A 16,682-nucleotide genomic window follows, 5' to 3' on the forward strand; every position below is an offset into this window, starting at 1 on the left:
GATGTTAAATATGCCTTACTTTTATATTACTCTATTGTATACTAATATGGATTAACAGTAGATATACCTGCTCCTCCTATGCTCTTGTGCATTATGTTATCTCTCTGAAACTGTCTATTTATTCTAAAGTATGTTTTCCCTAATTTGCAATACAATTTTTCTGATAACTAAAAAAAAAAAGAAGCCTCCAAACTGAATAGAGGAGAAAGCTGCAAATGGGTTCCCAACCCATAGAAGAACAGCGTGGAGGGAAGCTCAGGAAAGGTGAAAATCAGTTGGTGGGGTTAAATTCTTTCAAGAGGACCCATCACTTTTCCCTGAATGGCTAAAATGTAAAATCTCTTAAAAATAATGCCCACCATCTTGTCTAGTAATTCTTCTAGTTGAAAGAGAGACTCAAAATAGAAAGAAGTCACAAAGGAAGATGATGGTGGGAACATGAGTGGAGTTGAGTCAATCTGTACAGAACCGTGGGCTACCAATTGCAGAGTGGAGTTCTAATGGATATATAGTGGAGTTCTGCATATTCCTTCTAGAAAGCAGATATGTGGTGAAATATGGTGTGTATGGACCTTGTTCTGGTCTTTAGCTGTTCTTATCATGATAAACAAATCGCACAACAGATGACCAACTCTTGAGGAGTGCTTAGTATCAATGATCATATGACTTAAAAAGTCTTTTATGAATGTTTATTGTTTGCAAACATCAGATACAGCCATTGCATTTTTGCCATTATTCTATTAACATCCATTGCTCAAACCCTGAAGAAGGTGAAGACTTTTTCCACCAAAATGCATTGGCTGTAACTAATGCTCTTAAACAATAAACGTTCCAAAAATACTTTTTAAGTGATATGATCATTGGTTCTAGGCACTCCTCATCATGCATCCACAGAGAGGAGCAGAGGGAAGCTTAAGACCTCTGTGCTAAGCAACCAGAACTGACCAAATCTAAGGTCACAGAGATTCCACAATATTGGTAATGCACACCACCTGATACATATAAATGCGGCCATTGGATAGACACTTTAACAAATACCGTTAAATTTAATGTGTTAGACAGAGGCAGTAGGAGGTGTTTTGCGGTCTATGCCCCCCTTAGGGATATTCACTTTCTTTGTTCTGTGACCATGTAACGGAGAGTGAACGTAAGGGAAAATCCAACAATTATAAGTTCCCACCAGAACAGGAACAGAGAGGAAATCTTCCAATGAGGACACTTGTTCCAGCGACAATTATAATAGTGGATGGGATTTCCTTCACTTTTAAGAGATTTCTCCCCACTTCCTGTTGTGTCTACCAACAAGAAGTAAAAGGAAATACCCCCAATGGACACAGATCGCAAAAAACCTGGCAGAGTTAACAACTCTCTATTTAAGATAAAAAAAAAAAAAATTTTGTTTTATACAAACTACATTTTAGTTTATTGCAAGTTTTGATTCAGACAACTGCGCTATAAATGGATGTATAAAGGGTGATGTGTCAGTTCTGTAACTATTTTACTGCAGTAATCTACAGCAGAATATGTTTGCTTTACAACATATATTAGCATCATGCACCACACTGTAGTACTACTTACAATTCTGGGTTTAAATGGAGGTTTGATTTTTCGCTGCTCTAGTAGTACCCAGTCGATTTCTTTGAAAAACGGGTGTTGTTTAATGGCCTCCTCCAGGCCTTGGGATGGTACACATCCTAGTCGCTTGTTGGGATTCTTCGTCATGAACTGTGAAAAGAAAAATTACATAGTGTTAGTGAACTTCTGATAGTATGAACAACATATAAAAGTTTTCATATGTGACTAGTAAAAGTGTACTCGCTCCAGATTAAGTTGGTTGGTTTGTGCAGAGAAGTGGAAACGATGAAGGTCCCTTGTGTAAGACGAATGGAAGAGTGTGATATTGTACATGATGGAGTGTAAAGGATATATGGAGACATGTCAGCGTCTTAAACTCCATTTGCCTACTAAAGCACCTCTAATAAAAGTGTAATACATGGGGAAGGGGGTAAGCCAGATCCTCCTGTTTAAATCCGGCAGTCCTTTTTTAAAAGAATAAGATCAAATACTACATGGCACCTACTACTATCTTTAATAGCCAGGTAAGTCCTTCCCATCCTGATTTCATTTTGTTACTAAAGGGCTAAACGTACCCAATTCTGTAGCCATACTGAACCCCCAATCTCTGGAGCTAAGACAGAACCTCAGTGGGCAATAAGGCCACTGCCACTGAACAGGAGAGGACAAGTAAGTGGAGCTTAAGCTGGCCATATGTGGATTGAAAATTAGTTGGTTCAGGAGGGACCAGCTGAGTTTCGAACCATGTATGGCCTAGCTGGTTGTACACAAGTTGATCGATTGATTTGTGTACAACCAGCTTGTGGGATTTTTCTCGAACGATCAGTGCTACTGGATGTAGCTGTCAACACTGATCATTGGGAAGGCTCCCTGCTGGCAGAATGCAATAGCTCAGCGAGAGTGATTTCCCCATCAACATTGAATGTGTGGATGGGGGAATCTGTTCATTTCTTTTTATTCATCCCACTGGTTGAACGGAAAAAAAAAAAAAGACCCGTATGGCCTGCCTTAGGTTCATCAGTGATGCTTAGCCCCAAAGGGATGGAGGGTTGAGAACTTTCAAAAAAGTTGAACTCTACGCACAAAAACTTCATTTAAAGCCCAACTCCAGCAATTAAAAATAATTTCAAACCCCCCTTGCACTTCAAGGGTTATTTGCTTGCTATGTCCCTCTAGTGCTGCAACTGCTTTTTAAGAAAGCAGTCACGCTTCAGCCTCCTCATTGCACAAGGCAGGGTTAATGTTTCTGTATTGCACATGATGATGCCTGTACACCAGAGCTTTTGAACATCAAAGAGATTCACTTTGCGTGCATTAAATGCCTTTGTAAACCCTGATATTACCTTGAAAAGTAGTGGAAAAATCATCCCTATGCCATACGTTGTCTTTGCAGACAGCAGAGCTGTGGGGGCGAGGGATCCAGCAGTCCCACCCACTACAGGCTGCCTGCAGAAAACTACAGAAGGGGGTGGAGACAAGACCAGTCACCCCGCACAAGGAGAGAGCAGCAGTGAGCGGTCTTTATTACAGGAAGCTCCTGTACAGAGGTAAAGTCTCACACTGGATGACTGCACAGAACTGGAAGAAAAGCACAAAGCATACCAAGATTAAAGTAATTCTAAATATACCTTTTGTAGTTAGACAATATTTGCTTATCCCAAAGGAAAAATCAGGATGACAGTGGCACAATAGCAGGTATTTTGTGGTATAACTTTTTTTTTCTTTTAAGAAAGTTAACAGGTTTCATTTAATATGCAATTCCAGCCCAAATTTTCTTGTGTTTTGGTATTTAGCAGGGAAGGTTAGATCCCCTGTCTGGTTTGCATTTCTGATCCCCTTCCTGCTCTGGTGACCACTGTCTCTGGGAGATTAAATACAATAATCTCTCCAATAAGAATGTAAAGTTTGAGAACCTGAGAGAGGTTTCACTCTTCTCCATTCTATTATAAAGAGTGTTCTCATTGCTTCACGTACACCAAACTGCAGAGATCTATTGCCTATTTGAACATTGTCACACTGAGACAAAACGTTAAAGGAAATTTCCCACTGGGGACACAATAAAAATTACAGATTCTCCACTGTGTTCCAAAACTAACAAACACAAGTTTTCTACTGTAACAGAAAAACAAAAGCACTGTGCATAACAATGACGCCAATTAGTTGAAATGCTGTATTGTACATAGAGAGGTTCTATGCATATACTGTATGTTAATCACCCATAATAACTACTTAAATATGAAGAATAGGAAGAGGCTAGAAAGAAATGAATAATCCCAAGAAAGGGGAACCCAAAGAAAAATCCCCAGAAAGGGGTTCTCCCAAGAAAAGAGAACCCTAAGACGATTCCCAAAGAAAGGGGCAATCCAAAAACTGGTAACCCAAAGAAGAATTCCGAGAAACCGTTAATCCAAAGAGAGGGGAGCTCAAAGAGGAATCACAAGAAAGAGATCATCTCAAGCAAGGGGATCCATAATAACCAATAAAATGTGAAGTGGAAGAGGCTAGAAAGAAAGGGATAACCCCAGGAAAGGGGAACCCAATCAAGAATTCCAAGAAAGGAGTAATCCCAAGAGACGGGAACCCAAAGAAGACTCCCAAGAAAAGGGACAATACAAAAAAGGGGAACCCGAAGAAGAATCCCAAAACAGAGGTAAAGAAGTATTACAAGAAAAAAATAATCTCAAAAGAGGAAATCCAAGAGAAAAATGCAAAGAAATATAATGCCATGAAAGGGGAACCAAAAAAATCTAAAAAAGGGTCATCCCAAGAAAGGGGATTCCAAAGAAAAGGGAACTAAAAGAAGAATCAAAAGAAATGGGTGGTAAGCATGCTAATAAATACCCAACCCAAAAACAGTCTCAAGAAAGAGATAATTCTATAGGAATGGAACGCAAAAAGAACATCAAGAAAGATAATCCCAAAAGAAGGGAACTCAAAGAAAGGGTCATCCCAAGAAAGGGGATCCCAAAGAAGAATCACAAGAGAGAGGTTATCTCAAGAGGGGATTTCAAAGAAGAATCAGAAAAACTAATAATCCCAAGAGAGGGGAACCCAAAATGAATCTAAAAAAAAAGGTCATCCCAGAGAGGGGATTCCAAAGAAAGGGGAACAAAAGGAAGAATCACAAGAAAGGGGTGTAAGCATGCTAATAAATACTGCTGAGAATATTAAAAAAAATGTTGAGCAACAACGTCACAGGTAATAGAAAAAAATATAAAGGTACACTTGGCGTTAAAGTTGTTTCTGCCTGACATACGTAAGTATTAAAACCAAAGTCTGCTAGTACAATGTGAGGAAATCAAGTTTTCCAAGTCTAATCCCCAGCTAGCATTCTCCAGTAAACTGCACAGACGCCTCCCCGCTTCCTCTGCCTTTCCTGTAGAACAGAACAACATCGCTGGCCTATGTGACTAAGATCACAGCGTCACCAGCATCACAGCTATTAATAATGATCAGACAATGAATTTCTAGGCATTCCTTTCATTTTATTACAATTAATGTCTTCATTCAATTATTTATGTCTGCTCTTATTCAGTCTCGGATCTCAATGACCTGGCTTTAGAAAGTCAAGAATACCAGGCACGGCTTCAATTGTGTCTGGAGTCATTATAACATTGCTGGCTGCTGTAGGCCAATGGATCTACAGACAATGCTAGATCTCCAGGTTCACGACCCTTTCCAGAAACACTGTCAATAGCCAGTGCAACAGTTTCTGCGGGGATTGACATGCTACCTGTGCATGCTGTGCTACTTCACAGGGGACACAAAGGAAAAGATGATGGCGAGATGAGAGGAGGAAGATGACGGCGAGATGAGAGGAGGAAGATGACGGCGAGATGAGAGGAGGAAGATGACGGCGAGATGAGAGGAGGAAGATGACGGCGAGATGAGAGGAGGAAGATGACGGAGAGATGAGAGGAGGAAGATGACGACGAGATAAGAGGAGGAAGATGATGGAGAGATGAGAGGAGGAAGATGATGGAGAGATGAGAGGAGGAAGATGAGGAGGAAGATGATGGCGAGATGAGAGGAGGAAGATGATGGCGAGATGAGAGGAGGAAGATGATGGCGAGATGAGAGAATAAAGCAATTTCCCAATTAGTTTTGTAAATTCATTTTGAAGCTTCTCTTTTGAGGTTATTGTTGGACATTGTTTTTGTAGGTTTTGTTTAGAAAATTAACTGATTTTTTTCACACTTTCAAAAAAATAACCCCAAACACATTTGGATGGTCTACGCTGAACCAGCTGAATTTTGATTCACCTTTGGCCAGCTTTAGTATTGGAAGCGTATGGTGACCCTGAATGATGTCGGAACAAAGATGGCTACGTCATTCTGGAAAGAAAAGCAGATGAAGACGTTGTGAAGGAGAATGCTGTAATCTCCATGACAGGGAATAAATACCTGGAAGAGTTCATTGTACAGATTACCTAAATTTTGTCATGATAACTGTACTCATGCTATCTGATGCTAGGTCCACTTTAACAAGGAGAAGCAGGGATATATCTGCCCACCCTCAGTAGAGTCAATAGAATGTTAAGGTCTGCAATACTGTGCTGGTGATGACAGCGGTGCACAGATGGAACTTTGATCTTTCCTTCATTGGATTAAAAATAACTTGCAGAGAGATTTTCCAACAAGTGGTAAAAATCTTCCTGAGAGTGCCAAAGCCTCAATTATGAAATGTTAATGGAGAACAGTTCCTCTCTAGGCAGGAGTGTTCTGCTCCTATTTTCTGCCTGTGCAAGCATTGGGAGCTTGCTCAGGATCCATGATCCTCCATATTAACGTATACCATTGACAAAGTTCTCATCATGTCTTGTGGCAGGAGCAGTTCTGCCCCTCATAGCACACAAAGGAAGAAGCAGTATAACGCGTCTAACAGATAATGTGCTAACAAACAGCATGCTGACAGGAGAAGAGAGCAGAGTGACAGAGGGATGAGCTCAACACCGTGCTGATTCTCCTTTCACTGTCCAGTCACAGGCTGGGGGCAGATTGAAGTGATACTAAACCCAGGACCCTGCATTCACTATATCTGGTCTCCCCAGACCCTGCATTCACTATATCTGGTCTCCCCAGACCCTGCATTCACTATATCTGGTCTCCCCGGACCTTGCATTCACTATATCCGGTCTCCCCGGACCCTGCATTCACTATATCTGGTCTCCCCGGACCCTGCAGTCACTATATCTGGTCTCCCCGGACCCTGCATTCACTATATCTGGTCTCCCCGGGCCCCGCATTCACTATATCTGGTCTCCCAGGACCCTGCATACACTATATCTGGTCTCCCACAGTACACACAACATGGAAGTGCAATTATTTCAGTAAATATAAACTGATAAATACCTTTTCTCACCAGCAGTTAGAGCAGTCTTGTGACTTCTATCAGTGTTCAGCAGAGCACTGGTTAAAACTTGTGTGAAGAGTTTTCATTTTTCTCTAGGAGGATGCAGAACCTCTGACCTCTGTCTAGACAGGGCCGATTGGCCCTGTGCTGATCACATGCAGTCTCCCAAGAAAATATAAAACTCTCTAGCAATACACACCAAACTGAGCATGTGTAGAGTGACTCCACATAATGGGGTTGATTTACTAAAACTGGAGAGTGCAAAATCTGGTGCAGTTGTGCGTGGTAGCTAATCAGCTTTTAACTTCAGCTTGTTCAGTTAAGCTTTGACAAAAAAAAAAAAAAATGGAAGTTGATTGGTTTACATGCAGAGGTGCACCAGATTTTGCACTCTCCAGCTTTAGTAAATCAACTCCAATATGTCCTATCAGGAGATAAGAGGAGACACTGGAAGAAGGGGTGGATCAGAGAAGTCAGGATCAAACAGCGTTTTTACACAGTGCAGAGGATCAACCCCTTAGGTTCCACAGTGAGTATAACAAGCATGCTTTACTGCATATACAAACTGATTTTGCTGTTGTTTGTTTAGTAACACTTTAAGAGAGACCTGGGCTCAGAGGAAGTGTATTAAAACTGAAATTTAGGTATGGCTTTTTGCATAACTACACTTGGACCAAGGTAAGTATGCCATGTGCCAATTCTCCTGGAAGCTGGAAAGCACTGTAGTAGGTACTGCTACTACAGGGATCAGCGCTGACTTCCAGGTCTCATGCCGAGCAGTTGCCCTTCTGCCTTGTGAACACAGGGAGACGCTTGCTTGGTACAAGCACATTCAGAGAACACTGCATTTTTTCAGTGAATACAAAAGGTTCTCTGATTGGACAAGGTAGAAAGGCATGGTGGTGACATGATCCCCACCTTGTCCAATCAGAAAATGCCCTGAATTCATTGATAAAAATACAAGGCATCCTGTGAATGACATCTGTGCTCAGTGATCAATCTCCTGTGTTCACTAAATAGCAGGGCAGCCTCTGGGCACAGAACCTAGAATCTAGCGCTAATCACTGTACTCGCAGTACTTACTACATTGATTTCCAGCTTCCACAGGGATCCCACAGGTATGGCATTTGCATACTTGCATTGGATTTGCGCTTGGACCAATGTAACTGCAAAAAAAGCCAAGCCTTAAAATTCAGCTTTAAATTGCTGCTGGACATCTGACTGAGGACATCTAATGGTAACAAAAAAGTACTGCGGGGGAAATCTGGACTGAAGGTGACTATTGCAGCAAAATATGTTTTTCTCATTTCACCTTTTAATGGGCTACTCATTTTTTCTTGCCATTTCTGGCTGAAAATTTTCCATAAAGAAAACCTGTACTGATAACATACGTAGACCTATTTTTTGTTAATAGGTACTTACCTTCTTGTCATGCGGATTTAAAGGCTTCAGCACTTTCCTAGTCACTGATCTGGATAAATATACACCAAGAGTACTGACTTAGCTTGCTACAGCTTGTCCTTCGAACTTAAACTCATAAAACCCAAATCCCCTTTATAATTGTTTATTTTTAAAGAATCCCTTACGCCTTCTGTTTAAAATAAAAAGCTCCTCAAGCACCACTACTCACCCCCTCCATGTGTCATCCCTTCCCTGCAAGTCCTCCTCCACCGCTGGACCTTACTTATCCCATTTCCTGTGTGCTCCGGCTGTCATGGACACACCCCTCTAGGGGGGCAATTTGGGCTCACAACAGAATGCAGCATACAACGGCACTCCCGTCACTACATGAGCCCCAGTACTGAAGTATGTTGTTGTTTCACGGACAAATCCAATTTGAACACTTTACATGTTTGGCATCTCTTTACAAAAATAATTGGGTAATACATTGCATTTGGTTTTGTATTTTTTTCTTAAACTTACTGCTTGATAAACTATTGCATTCAAATAGTGTAACATAAAAATTTGGAGCTATCACCATTTCATTATAAAATCTATAATGTTAGGGCATTTATAACACACACACACACGCACGCTAAATGGTTAGCACTTCCGCCTGGCAGTACTAGGGTCGTTGGTTGGAATCCCAGCCATGGCACCACCTGCCTGGAGTTTGCATGTTCTCCCTGTGCCTGTGTGGGTTTCCTCCGGGTACTCCGGTTTCCTCCCACACTCCAAAGACATGCTGGTAGGTTAATTGGATCCTCTCTAAATTGGCCCTAGTATGTGTATGTATGAATGTGAGTTAGGGACCTTAGATTGTACGCCCCTTGAGGGTTAGGGACTGATGTGAATGTACAATATATATGTAAAGCGCTGAGTAAATTGACGGCGCTATATAAGTACCTGAAAGAAATAATAAATATAAATATATATATATATATATATACACACACACACACACACACACACACACACACACACACACACACATATATACACACATATATATATATATATATATATATATATATATATATATATATATATATATTTATATATACATACATACCTACCTACACATACGTACACACATATATATAATTTTATTATTATTTTTTTAAAATTGGTTTGTTTGATATTAGAGGACAAGTAACTCAAAGTTGTATTAAACCCAAAAGCACTTGTTGTATTGCAGTTTACCAATTCTTAGATGTGATGGCTGCATTAGTTTTATTTTTTTTAGGCTATTTTTATCTGGTGATCTTGTCAGTAAGTCTGTTGTTTTTCAAAAGAACAAGCTCTCTTGCAGATGTAGCAATTACAGGGATGAGACAAACAATTCAACAATGACAGGGGTGCTTACAATAATCCGCTTTTATTGATGCAAAACCTTTATCCCAAAAAGGAAAAAAACTGCTGTAACTGATTATAAAAGGTGAGCTGGAGTATGACTTCAGTTTGTTAGTTTATCTAAATCTGCTAATCCATCTAACACTCCCCTCCCCCCAGACTGACAATGCTGCTGTCCAAAGGTGCCCCCTGTGCTCCTTCATCCAGAGTGGAAGCACTCTAATACAGGATCCACCACATCTAATAATTGGTAAGCTGCAGATATTCCATTTTTGACTTTGGGTTTAATCCCGCGTTAAACACAAATAAAGCAGTGAGAGCGTGCAGGTGTACCTGACAAAATCTACTACTTTTTGGGGTTTTAAGTAATCCTCAGGCCTAAAATGGTAAAAAAAAACAAAAACAAAACCCATACATATTAAAATGGCGCAGTGAAAGGGTTAAGGCCATTTAAACTCCCCCCAGCCTTGGACAGGACGATTACATGGTGTTTTGGCCCGGTATCAAACCCCAGGTGTCCTACACAGTCAAAGGCTTTGAGTCATATTTCAGTAGTAATCCTTTTGTTTATGTGTTCTGTACATCGATTTTCGGTTATCCTCCGCACACACCTTTCTTGTTCCAGCAGGATCACATTCACATGTGTGTGATTTTAATTTTTACCTGCTGGGACTCAGTTAATATTCGGAAACTGAAGTCAGACAATTACACAACTTCATAACTGAGAACATGTCGGAAAGGCAAACTGGCACCAGGATGGCATTCTTTCCCCGGCTTTGCAGGGTAGGGTTCCGTATTCTAGCCAGTTTAAATTACAAAACAATTATCTCATTGTGGATCTTACAAACACATCATTTATAACACAAACATACACATCTGTAGATGGTTACAGAAAAAACAAACTCAACAAATACGTCTGAAATTATGTACAAACGACTCTACTAATAGCTCAGTATATACAGGCTTCTTACTCTTAACGCCCCACTCTAGGCACACAAAAAAAAAAAAAAAAAACACTCCCCCACACTCGAAGGGTTAAATGCTCATTAAAAATGACACATCCTTATTTTCCAAAAATAATCCATACCATCCACTACTTGATGGCCCTGCAATCTGTCATTAAGTTGTTTGTGTTTTTCCACCTCTTTGTAATGTCCTCTGTGAGATCCCAAACCTCTCCCCCCCACTTCTGTTTGTTTGAAGCGAGCAATGCACATTAGTTGTGGTCATATGTACTGCTTTATGCACACTACAAATCCCACAGTCCATCCCAGGAGCGAGCTAAGGAGGTTGGCTATGTTCCTACCAGGGGCAGACTGACAACTCATGGGGCCCCCAGGCAATAGGGGATCATGGGGCCCCTGTGTCCTTGCTCAAACTCAAAAAAGCCTATGAAAAAGGTACCAGGGGCATCTCATGGGGCCCCCTACTGACCCCGGGCTCTCGGGCAGTGCCCGAGTTTCCAAATGGTCAGTCCGCCGCTGGTTCCTACATATATTGGGACTATAGAGTAGGACCAAGAAGAAGCAATAGTAAGCACAATGGCAATGCTGCAGCTGGAACCGGGCTGCTGTGGGCGACTGCAAAAACATTCTGCATGGTATTATCAAAATGTTACTGGGGTTGACTTACTAAAGGCAATAGGATGTTCAAGCAGTAAAGGAAGTTTCCCCAGCGCTTACAGAATATGTTACACCAAGGTTTCATATTCCTGACATGTGCCTGTCGTACCAAGTATCCTTTCCTCTTTGTATTGCTTCTTTTGTGTGAAATCCCTGGTGTTCCTGCCAGTCCCTCTGCTTCCTTATGTTAAACTGACCATACTAGGCATGAGAGCACATCCATCCCAGCGTGGTGGAAACACAACCTGCCTGTCTTCCAATGGCCAAGACTCGTGCTGACACTCCCCTCATGCACAGCCATTCACTGGAAAGATCACTGTACTGCTGTTTCTCAAAACCCCAGCACCCTAAGCCCCTTATGTAGCTGAGAAGAGATTATGTGATCATAAAAAGAAAAAACAAGAGTATTTTTTAACGGTTTTTATATATGCACAAATGTTTTGCCTTTTATTTTTAAAACTGAATGGGTAACGGTTCACATATACTTTAGGGCAGGTCTTAAAATTTCAAGTCTAGACCTACTAGCCAGGCAAAAACCTTACTCTCCACCAGTTGTCCCACCAAACCTTGCCGAGGTCCACCTCTACCCCACCCCAGTTGGCGGGTCTCTCCTTCATGTGTCCCCCATAGCGGTGGAGAGCCGGCCTCTCCTCGTGTCCCCTGCGGCGGTGGAGAGTGGGTCTCTCCTCGTGTCCCCTGTGGCGGTGGAGAGCGGGCCTCTCCTCGTGTCCCCTGTGGCGGTGGAGAGCGGGCCTCTCCTCGTGTCCCCTGCGGCGGTGGAGAGCGGGCCTCTCCTCGTGTCCCCTGTGGCGGTGGAGAGTGGGCCTCTCCACATGTCTCTCTCAGTGGAGAAGAGTGGACCTCTCCTGCACCTGTCCCCTCAGCAGCGCTGCCAGTGTAATGGCGGTGCCAAAGAAGAAGCCGAAAGTCGGAAACTGGAAGTCGGCTTCCAAAACAAGGCATGGAACGCAAATCGATCCCCGGGGATCACATTGCAAACCACCCACTCCATCAATAAATGTGCGGGGCATTACTGTGCTCGCCAGAAAGGAATTTCCCCTCGCATTTAGCAAGTGGGTGAGCGGAATTGTCAAGCCCTGCTTTTAGGGAATGTGGTGAAATTTAATTTTGCAAAGAATAACCAATCACGTGCAAGAAAAGAAAAACAAAAAACAGCATTTTTGCATGTACTTGATTGGATGAGCTTCACCTCATTTAGCAAGCTCTGGGGAAAATTCCATTGCAAAGTGTGACTTTCCTTGCAAAGTGAACAGCCTATTTGCCTTTAGTGAATCAACCTCAATAAATCAAAACTCAGACTGCAAGAAGTGAACAGACTAAAGGCAAACAAACTGTTCACTTTGCAAGGGAAGTTGCACTTTGAATGTGAAAATTACACATAGCTTATTGAATCATCCAATCTTTTTTTTTATTTAATCCACATGTGATTGGGTATCCTTTGCAAAGTGAAATTTCACCACATTCACTGAGAGTTCGGGAAAATTCCCTTGCAAAATGAACAGCCTATTTGTCTTCAATAAGTCAACTGCTCTGTGTTATGTGTGTAAACCATTCCAGAACAATCATCAGGGTACCAAAACACTCAAGAAATGTCATAATTAGAATCAGGCCCGGCGTGATTATATTAACCAATATAAACCACGAAACGAGCACTCCGGGGAATGTTTTGTCCCACATTCAAGGTTTTCATTAGCTGAAATTGTTTAGTGGAAGTTGTAATTCCTTCTTTCTAAATGAGCTAACTGATAAAACATTACTGGAGAGATTTATGACTTTTCCAATTCAATATAAAGATAAAACAACCGGTCTTTACTGTTTATTGCGGTCTACAAACAAACAAGTATGCATTCTAGCCATAACCCTGTTTTCTTGAAAGACATGAGAATCATAAAAAGTTCTGACTTCCTATCCATTCTTTATGTTTCTGTTACATGCAATTATTTACTAGAACAAGGATCTAGCACTATGATAAATTCAGATCACTGGAGGCTAAGGAGCTAGTAGTGGCAAGGGAAGGGCAAATCTATACTGATCTATCAAATGATGATGAAAGAAGACTGAAGACATTGAACATGTATGTCAATTTCACTGACAGCCATGTGGCTCAGTCTGCAAAGGTTCTCAAGTCTTGCATCCATCCCCAAGTGTCCCCATGGACTTCTGGAAGCCTGGCATTTCGTAAATGCAGAAACAGGGGCACTAGTCTAAGTTCATCTCTCCTAGTTATTTTTGTTTTAAAGCTTGGAGGATTAGTATGTTGGTTGGCTGTTTACTGAATTAAGGGGGCTTGAAGTGCAACTCTGTACATCACAAAGGGGCTGCAAAATATGTTCAGCTAACAGCCTTGTCTATTGATTGTGTTTTTTATTGTTTTTTTTTTTTTTTACAAAGGATAGTTTCCACGTTCCAAACAGCAGCTGATATACTGATATACTACAGATGGTCAGAGGCTGTGGAAAAACTGCAGTAAGCAGGCAAGATGTTGTAGACAGGCTAGGGGATGCATTCAGGGTGCGGGATGCCCTCAGGGACCATGGCCAGGGTGCGGAACGCCCTCAGGGACCATGGCCAGGGTGCAGGAAGTGCTCCTCGACCGTGGCCAGGGTGCGGGACGCCCTCCTCCACCGTGGCCAGGGTGCGGGACGCCCTCCTCCACCGTGGCCAGGGTGCGGGACGCCCTCCTCCACCGTGGCCAGGGTGCGGGACGCCCTCCTCCACCGTGGCCAGGGTGCGGGACGCCCTCCTCCACCGTGGCCAGGGTGTGGGACATGCTCCTCGACCGTGGCCAGGTTGCGGGATGCTCTCCTCGACCGTGGCCAAGGTGCGGGACGCGCTCAGGGACAGTGGAAACACTTTGGTAAACACTCAAGAACTTTGTCCTTCCTGGACATACTCAGGAAGTGGAAGCACTCAGGGACTGCGGCCTGGTTGTGGAAGCACTCAGGGACTGCGGCCTGGTTGTGGAAGCACTCAGGGACTGCGGCCTGGTTGTGGAAGCACTCAGGGACTGCGGCCTGGTTGTGGAAGCACTCAGGGACTGCGGCCTGGTTGTGGAAGCACTCAGGGACTGCGGCCTGGTTGTGGAAGCACTCAGGGACTGCGGCCTGGTTGTGGAAGCACTCAGGGACTGCGGCCTGGTTGTGGAGGGACTGTGGCTTGGTTGTGGAAGCACTCAGGGACTGTGGCCTGGTTGTGGAAGCACTCAGGGACTGTGGCCTGGTTGTGGAAGCACTCAGGGACTGTGGACCAGTTGCAGGAAAAACGCAGGGACTGTGGACCAGTTGCAGGAAAAACGCAGGGACTGTGGCCTGGTTGTGGAAGCGCTCATGGACTGTGGACCAGTTGCAGGAAAAACTCAGGGACTGTGGCCTGGTTGTGGAAGCACATATGGGCTCTGGCCAGTCTATGTGAGGCATTTAGGGACTGAGGAGAAACAGCAGGAAGCATTCAGTGGGCATTGAGTGGACTGGGTGCAGAAGGTGGTCAGGGACTGTGAACCATCTGTATCAGGCCCTGCGAACATGCTGCAGGAAGTGATCAGGGTCAGTAGACACCCTACAGGAGGTAAAAAAAACAGACTTCAGACATTTTCAAGGACTTCAGACACTGCGGGAGGGGGTGTGGCACTGCAAAACTCCTTACAGTAAAAGGTGGTCAGGGACTGTGGACATACTGCAATAACGTACATATTTTATAGTACAGTAAGCAAGATGTATGTAGCAGGAACAGTAATAAATGTAGCACATCTGACACTGAGCCCTACCAGCAGTAGGAGAGATTCAGGACTATCAGGGTATGAATCACTGTCTTTTATTGTGTCCTGCAGACTGGCAGGCACAGCAGAGTGTAAACTGTCAGCAAGATAACAGAGATGATCTTTGTTGGACTTTTCCGTATAAAACAATTCTGCGATGCTCAGGTTTATCCGGCACACAACTGCACAGAACACAAACATTATGTTCCTTTCCCACAAGCGGTGTAATTCATCCCAGGCCCTATTATTCTAGCAGTGCCACCATGAACTGAGCTTGAACTCCCAGTGGGTGACTCTTCAGTATTAGTCAATCTCAGTTTTTTGGAAACAAATTAAAAAAAAAAAAAAGGAAAAAAAAAACACAATCTAAGGAAAACTTACTGATTTCAAAATGCTGACGGCTTCTTTACTCAACCAGACTGGGTACAGAACGTCATCGTGAAGGATGGATTCAAAGAGGTCATCTTCATTGTCAGCTTCAAAAGGAGGTTGACCTGCCATCATCTCATACATCAGGACACCTAGCGCCCACCAATCAACAGAGGGCCCATATTCTAATTCCTGTAATATCTGGAATGACACAATAAAGAGCAATTCAACTGAAAATGAACATATCCCTTCTACTTATATACAAGATAAAAAGAAAATTTTAGAACTCCAGGAAAAATTCAAACTATTAATGTGTCGATATTTTTACTTTGAGGGTTACTGAATGCTTGTCACCTCTAAAATGGTTATATGATTTGAAACACAATCCTGAAACTTTAACCCAAGACTACAGGTTCCACTGTCCCTAACCTCCCTCACATTGTCCTACTGTATATGCTACCAGGATATCCTCCAACATTTTTCTCACTACTGCATGTACTGTGATCCCATGCCACTGGCACTCAACCACCCATGCTTTCCAAAAAGGTCACAGTCACTGAACAAGACTGTCTGTCACATGGAACTCTCTCTAGTCCAGGACAGAACAATTGAGTACTGATGTGATACTTTTTTTATTTGCACTAACATACAATTTTGAGGACAAGCTTTCGAGGAGTGTCCCCTTCTTCAAGGTCCAGGCAGTACTAGTAGTCCAGTAGTACTGCCTGGACCTTGAAGAAGGGGACACTCCCCGAAAGCTTGTCCTCAAAATTGTATGTTAGTGCAAATAAAAAAAGTATCACGTCAGTGCTCCATTGTTTCTGTTGCAAGTGCACTAATATGGCTACAATCACCTCATAGTCCAGGACAAACATAAATGGGATTCATACACTCAGGTCTGGGCCACATGGACTGTTCTCCAAAACCCATAAGAATTTGATGACCAATTGTGATCCCCTTAAATCCATTCTTTTCCAGTTCAAACATGGAAATGGTAGTGAAGAAGCTCCCCATAACCTATTCCTATATCATTCCCCACACACCACATACTATTTTCCTTCACCTAAGCCAACCTTTTTTCTAATACTTCCCCTTTTCTACACTTTGACTTCTTCATATCCCTATCCTAGTCTACATTTCATATGCACAATCTCCGCACGAATGGGTGTATAAGCTCCTAAACATTGATAAACCTA

General features: G+C 42.7%; 1 protein-coding gene across 1 annotated transcript in view; it reads right to left on the minus strand.

The window, feature by feature from the left end:
* PRKCE (protein kinase C epsilon) overlaps positions 1-16,682 on the minus strand; it is a 532,954-nt gene that overhangs the window by 38,132 nt on the left and 478,140 nt on the right. The window contains exons 13-14 of the mRNA XM_089653921.1: positions 15,499-15,687; positions 1,579-1,725 (exon numbers count right to left, since the gene is read on the minus strand). Of these exons, the coding sequence (XP_089510047.1) occupies positions 1,579-1,725; positions 15,499-15,687 (336 nt within the window). The remainder of the gene's footprint in view (positions 1-1,578; positions 1,726-15,498; positions 15,688-16,682) is intronic.

The sequence above is a fragment of the Staurois parvus genome, unplaced genomic scaffold, assembly GCF_062004578.1.
Source record: "Staurois parvus isolate SC_StPar_1 unplaced genomic scaffold, SC_StPar_1.0 ptg000727l, whole genome shotgun sequence".
NCBI classification, from domain to species: Eukaryota; Metazoa; Chordata; class Amphibia; order Anura; family Ranidae; genus Staurois; species Staurois parvus.